The sequence below is a fragment of the Hipposideros armiger genome, unplaced genomic scaffold (assembly GCF_001890085.2).
Source record: "Hipposideros armiger isolate ML-2016 unplaced genomic scaffold, ASM189008v1 scaffold_253, whole genome shotgun sequence".
Lineage (NCBI taxonomy): Eukaryota > Metazoa > Chordata > Mammalia > Chiroptera > Hipposideridae > Hipposideros > Hipposideros armiger.
In genome coordinates, this window is record NW_017731603.1 from 2,040,889 (window position 1) to 2,047,457 (window position 6,569).

Consider the following 6,569-nt stretch of genomic DNA (forward strand, 5'->3'; position numbering starts at 1 on the left):
GGGGCCCTCTGGCGTCCCAAGCCAGTTCTTAACCATCGCGCCACTCGGCTGGCCCCTCATTTCCTAATATTTAACATCCACTTCTTTGTTTTGTTTTCTGTCACCAAAGTTTTTTACTGTTTGTGCATTATCTTATACACCAGGTACATTCCTCATGCTCATGTATAATCCACAACATCTCACACTGCAAAAACTGGTTCTTTGGGGCCAAGAAAAACCTTCGATATTACAATGAGTGTGGCCCTTACAGAGCCTCAGGACATAAAAAGATATACAGTACATTTTTGGTGTTAAATTTTCTTGGGGGAGTGCTACATAGCTCATAAAATACTAGAAAAATTGAAAAAATATCTAAAAATTTCCTTGGGGGCAATATTTTAAAAAAATTAGAAAAGCACTGGGATATGATTAGGAGTTTTGAAAAATTAAAAAATATTTCAGCAGTTGATAAGAGATTTGGCCCAATGTCTGCCTTGTAGGACTCAGAGAAGATCATAGATGTTTCACCTAGTAGGATCTTTTTTGGCCAAATATTAACGCATCATAACAATTTGCAAAAACATTGTTCCATGTGTTGCAATTTCCTGAGCTCCTTACTCCTCTTGGCCAATTTTTGAATGACTAATGGAGGTTGAAGTTGGAATTTGGGGAGAGCATAGACACAGAAGAGAGATTCATTGCCTCTCTGTATAGCTACTCTTTTGGAATCTTTCCCTTGGGAGAAAAGTGGATTACAACACAGACCCAGTGGCTATTCCTAAATATTATAGCATATGATGTGTCTCTTTTCGCTCTTGGTACACAAAATGAATCTGGAATACGTGAAAAAGTATTTTTAAGTTTTTTTTTTCTTTGGTACTACAGCAACTTGTCTTGAATTGTCTATGCATACAGAGACAAAGACAATATAGTTTTTTTTTTAAACTATCAAAATTTTTCTTTATTCTTTTGGGGAAAGTACTATTTTTTAATTTTATTTTATTATTATTATTAATTAGTTTGAGGTGTACAAAGACTATAGTTTTGCTCCAATTTTAAAAGGCTTGGAGGTGAAATGGAAAGAGGAGCTAGAAGGAAAAAGAAAGTTCAGGTTAACATAAAAGGAATTATCACTGTAGAGTTTGTGCAAATATATTCCCAAACTGTATAAGTACTTTTGAGATTAATTTCAGTGGGAAAATAAGTAGAATGGACCCGAGCATAGGAAATACTTAGTCCAGGTGTAGATTTGTCCATATATCTATCTGGCTTAAGATAAAATATTCCTTCTCTTTTTACTATTGGTAAAATACTGTACTCAAAACATAAAATCAAGAAGTTATTTTAATAACTGATGGGAAATAACAGAGTCACTAGAGAGGGCATATGTTAAATAAGGACCTCCATATTCTGTATATGTGCATATTTAGGAGTAGAGGGATTGATAATAGGGAATATTGATTGTATGCCTGGAGTGGTGCCAACCGTTGCAACTATTATCCTCTCAACATTTATCATTCTCATGACAACCTTGTGTGTAGACAATTTTATTTCCATATTCTAGGTGGTGAGTGTGAGGTAAAAATGTTGGCTTGAGAGTCACAGATTACACCAAAATAACATTTAGGCTATTGATTTCAATCTTATACTCTGTAGTTCTCCCAGTCCACAAGCCTACAGCTCCTGTTGTTTAATCTCAGTTCTTGTTGTTTAATCTCATCTCTTCCTTTTGTTCTTATATTTCTTTAAAAAATTTTTTTTTTATTGGGGAACAGCGATGGTCATTGGTTACACATTGCTTTCAGGCTACAATGGCATAGTTGACTCTTTTAGGGAGGGCGCAGCTCACAGTGGCCCATGGGGGGATTGAACCAGCAACCTTGGTGTTATCAGCACCTCACTGTAACCAACTGAGCTAACCGATCACCCATTATATTCCTTTTAATAGAGTTGAAGGGCTATGAGGATGCACAGAAAGGAGTGGAGAAAGAGCTAGCTGTCACTCACGCTTAGGCTAGCACAGGGGTCGGCAAATTGCGACTCCCGAGCCACATGCGGCTCTTTGGGTACGCTCTGTCTCAAAAGTTTGCCAACCCCTGGAACAGCCAATCCTGTCCCTCACAACAATTTAAAAATTATTCGAGAGCCATAAATATATTTTTACATAATCACCATTATGTGAATAATATCCTTTAACATTTTATAAATGAAACTATAATATTTTATTTTTATTTTCAATTTTACCTCAGAGCCACATGTACGTACCCAAAGAGCCGCATGTGGCTCGCAAGCCGCAGTTTGCGGACCCCTGGTGGCTCTTCCATTGCAAAAGTTTGCCGACCCCTGGGCTAGCAGTTTGAGAGAACCATATCAGAGTTAGAGTTCCAGTCTCAGTCTGACTGCTCACCCCAGTTTACTGCTCTCAGAAAGTCTCAGTCTCCTCTTCAGCCTCTTTATGGCTGACTTCATCTCCTGGTTTCTCAGGGTGTAGATCATGGGGTTCAGCATGGGAGTGATGACCGTGTTATTGATGGACACAGCTGTGTCCATCGGCAGCGTAGTGAAGGGCCGGCAGTAGATGTAAACAGAAGGCATGAAGTGAAGCGTCACCACCAGGATGTGGGAGGTGCAGGTGGAGAGGGCTTTTCTCCGACCCTCCCCAGGGTGAGATCTCAGCATCACCAGAATGACAGTATAGGACCCCAGGAGCAGGAGGAACCACAGCAGGGTCACCAGCCCATTGTTTGAGATCATGAGAAGCTGCAGCGCTAAGGTGTCAGTGCAGGCCAGTTTCAGCACCTGGGGCACATCACAGTAGAAGGCATCCAGGATGTTGGGGCCACAGAATGGCAGTGGAAGCATCAGAATTATCTGGACAATTGAGTGCAAACCACCACCCACCCAGGAAGCCACCACCAAGGCCACCCACACCTCTCTCCTCATAATGGTCGCATAGTGCAAGGGCTTGGCAATTGCAAGATATCTGTCATAGGCCATCACAGACAGGAAAAAAATATCCGCCCCACCAACAAAGTGGAAGAAAAAGATCTGTGCCATGCAGCCATTGTAAGAGATGGTTTTCCACTTTGACAAAAGATCTACCAGGAACTTGGGAACGGTGACAGATGAGAAAATAATGTCCAGGACTGATTTATTCCTTAGGAGAAAGTACATGGGAGTGTGGAGGTGAGACTCACAGGTGATGGTCACCACAATGAGGGCATTGCCCAGCACGGTTGTTACATACACAGCAAGGAAGGACACAAACAAGAAAAACTCCAGCTCCCGGAAGTGAGTGAGTTCCAGGAAGACAAATTCCTTCACATTGGTGTGGTTGCTCTGGCCCATGATGGGGATCACCCTCTTCCAGGTCTACCTTGGGAGGAGACATTTTAGGATGAGGGGTATGTTGTCGCGAGGTGGCAACATCATTTATCATATATTGTTATAAGGCTCTCTCAAGTATCCAAATGATCATGACTAAGAAAAATGGTCTGGATATTCTTTATCCTGATGATTCCTCCTTCCTGCTGTAAATACTCTGGTTTACAGGAAGAACTATCACACTCCTGTGTGCTTACTCTGACCAGCGGGAGATTAAAGGACTACAGTTATTTGGCTCTGGCTTATCCTATGTCCTGTGAGAGCAACTTCCTCATATGTATGCAAAGCTTTCTACTTTACCAAAGGTTTTCACTTGCAACATATTATCTTGATTTTGATTCTTCTGATGTTTCGGTGGGGCCTGTAGAGTGGTTATGATAATCTCCATTCTATAGAGGGGAAACTGAAGCTTTGAGCAGTTAGAAATGTGAAGCTTGGGCTGGCCAAGTGGCGCATTGGTTAAGAGTTGGCTTGAGATGCCAGCTCTGAGCAGCAGGGCCCCAATTCAGATCCCACATTAGGGCCAGTGATGCTGCGCCCTCTACAGCTAAGATGGTGAACAACAGCTCGACCTGGAGCTGGGTTGCTGTGAGTCGTCGGTGATGGCATAGGCTGCAGTGAAGCTGCAGTGGGCTGCCATAAGCTACTGTTAGTGGCTGCCAGCCGGCGTGAGCGGCCGGCAGCCAGGGTGAGCTGCCAAGAGCCACCGTGAACAGCTGTCCAGTGGCTGGCGACTGATCTGCCTTAGCCGGGAAGAGCACAATGATAATACCAACATGGGCCAGTGAAGCGACATCCTCCACAACTAGACTGAAGAACAAAAGGACANAGCCTTTTCAGCACTTCCAAATAGTAAACTTGGTTAACTGTTTGTCCAGTTGGTACAAATTCATAATGAATAATCCCTCTGATATCAAAAAAGGTTAGCATCATCGTTGCAACTAGTTCACGAACTTCATTGTCAATCTGTGTATTTGTTTTTTCCAGGCATCACAGGACATTACAACCCTACATTGCTCTTAGTTAATTTTTCACTTTGGCTTTCCCATTCCTCATAGATGATACAAGCTTGAATCCCATACTGGTGTTAGGGTTTTGAATTCTCAGAAGAAATTATTTTTATTTCACTCAAAGCCCAGGCTGAAGCAGACAGGTTTTGTTGTTATCTTCTTTGTTGTTAGGTGGATTTTTTCCAGTTCACACTTCCACTGATGGAGGAGTATTCAATTCTCTAGTTTTCTGTGTTATATCTAGTTTTGGTCCTGAGCCTTTCCCTTCCTTTCCTGTGAGTTCTGACATGCACTTAAATGGATATTTGCAAGAAACATTTCTAATGTCTGTGTGAATGTTTAAATCGGGATTTTCAGATGATATGTGGTCTTTCATATTGCCTGATATAGCTCTATTACATTTTCTCTATGGATATTGGTGGTGTACAGGAAACCAATGATGTATGTAATTTGATTTTGCATGTGGCCACAGTTGAATTCTTTTATTATTTTCAATGATCTTTCAGTAAGTTTCTTTATATTATTTTGGGTTTATCATTTCAATTTCTGAGAATAGTGACTTGTTTTCCTCTAGCTTTCCAAAATTATATACTTCCTCATTTTTTTTCTTGTGTTTTTAACTGTAAGTAAATTCAGTTTGTAAGTTTGGTGATCAATATTAGTGGTGATAGTGGGCATTGTTGTCTAATTACAGAAATTATTTTAATGTTTAATCATTAGGTATAATGTTTGCTATATACTTCTTATAGATATTCTTTATGAAAACAACACATTTTTTTCTTCAGTTTCTGGCTTTTTAGGTGTTTTGTTCCCCAGAGATGTGGGTTGAATTGTATTAAATATTTTCTCCATCATCGAGATAATCACATTGTTTTTTCCTTTTCATCTGTTACTACAATGGATTGCAATACTTCTCTTTGAATTTCTGGACTAAACCTTACTTGATGATTTGTTGTTTTAATTCATTGTTATGTAATTTGTTATTGTTTTATAAGAACTTCACATATATGTTCAAAGTGTTGTTGGTGTGCATACATAAATCAGATGTGTCATATTATTAGATACATTGGGTGCTATTATCTAGTTTGTGGATAGGTTTATTCTGTCCTTATAGAATGTATAAGCTCACAGTACACTGATTCAGTCATTTCTGTTTCCTTTGGCTTCCATGAAGAAGTATTTGTTCAAGAAATAAAGTCAGGTTTAAATACTAAAAACCAAAATTAAGTAAAATTTGGTATCATCTTCTTACATACATTCATCTTCTTCTATTCCACAGATTCAACCAACACTTACTTATAGCTTCTGATGAGCCAAACACTGTGATGCCAGATAGAAACTTGTTTTCTGATTCAGACTAGAAGATAGATTTGTGACCTCAAGAAAGTCACCTTGCCTCTCTGTGCCCCAGAGGCCCAGTTGTAAAACTTCAGGGCATTCTAACCTGATGTACTGGGGGACAACGTTAAAAGCTTTGAGTAGAGGACACCTGGGTTGGAATCCTGAATCTTTTTTTTTGTTACCTGGAACAAGTTCTTTATTTTTCTTCAGTTTGTCCTCTGTAAACTGGGAAGTGTAACACTTATTTTACTGGGTAGCATAAGGACTAAATACATACTGTTTATAAAGTACCCAGCACATGGTAGGCATTCAATTAACTTGGTTCCTTTCTCTTTCCCCTGAAAACAGTATCTGCTCTGCCTGTATGAGGGTTATTTATGAAGACAGTTGTGGCATGTAAAATGCTATTCCGGAGAAGAACAGCTTCTCTTTGAACCAACTTGCTTATTTTTGTTTCAGTGAACTTGTGTGACTTAACCAAGTGGACTAGGGGTTTCAGTGCTGGGTCGCTGGATTCAGGGACAAGGCTGACTCTGAATCAAAGACAAAAGAAACCCAGCGAGTCCTGGGCAATGCGTGGGTATAGGGCTGCCTTTAAAATCTCCACAGTTGTGTGTGTGTGTGTGCATGTGAGGGGGTGGAACTTGGGTTAAAATCATGTTTTTAAGGAAGCACCCATGTTCTGGAAAGAAACTCTGTGATCCCCATGGACAAACCCTAAGCTGGGACAAAATCTGTTCCTTATATGCAACTCACTTGTCCCATCAAATACAAACTGCTTTCTCTTAACCATGTGGACCCCATCTCTGTGGGTTTTTCTTATGAAAACAGTCCTCATTTCCTAATATTTTTTTT

The 6,569-nt window shown here is 40.1% G+C and overlaps 1 protein-coding gene across 1 annotated transcript; it reads right to left on the bottom strand.

The window, feature by feature from the left end:
- Positions 1-2,327: 2,327 nt before the first annotated feature.
- OR4D6 (olfactory receptor family 4 subfamily D member 6) lies at positions 2,328-3,344 on the bottom strand. Its single transcript, XM_019655986.1, has one exon. It carries the CDS (start codon positions 3,325-3,327, stop codon positions 2,383-2,385), a length of 945 nt encoding a protein of 314 aa, XP_019511531.1. The 5' UTR covers positions 3,328-3,344; the 3' UTR covers positions 2,328-2,382.
- Between the last annotated feature and the right edge of the window lie 3,225 nt (positions 3,345-6,569).

Coding starts and splice junctions, on each gene's coding strand:
- OR4D6 (XM_019655986.1), bottom strand. CDS start 3,327: ATGGGCCAGAGCAACCACACCAATGTGAAGGAATTTGTCTTCCTGGAA.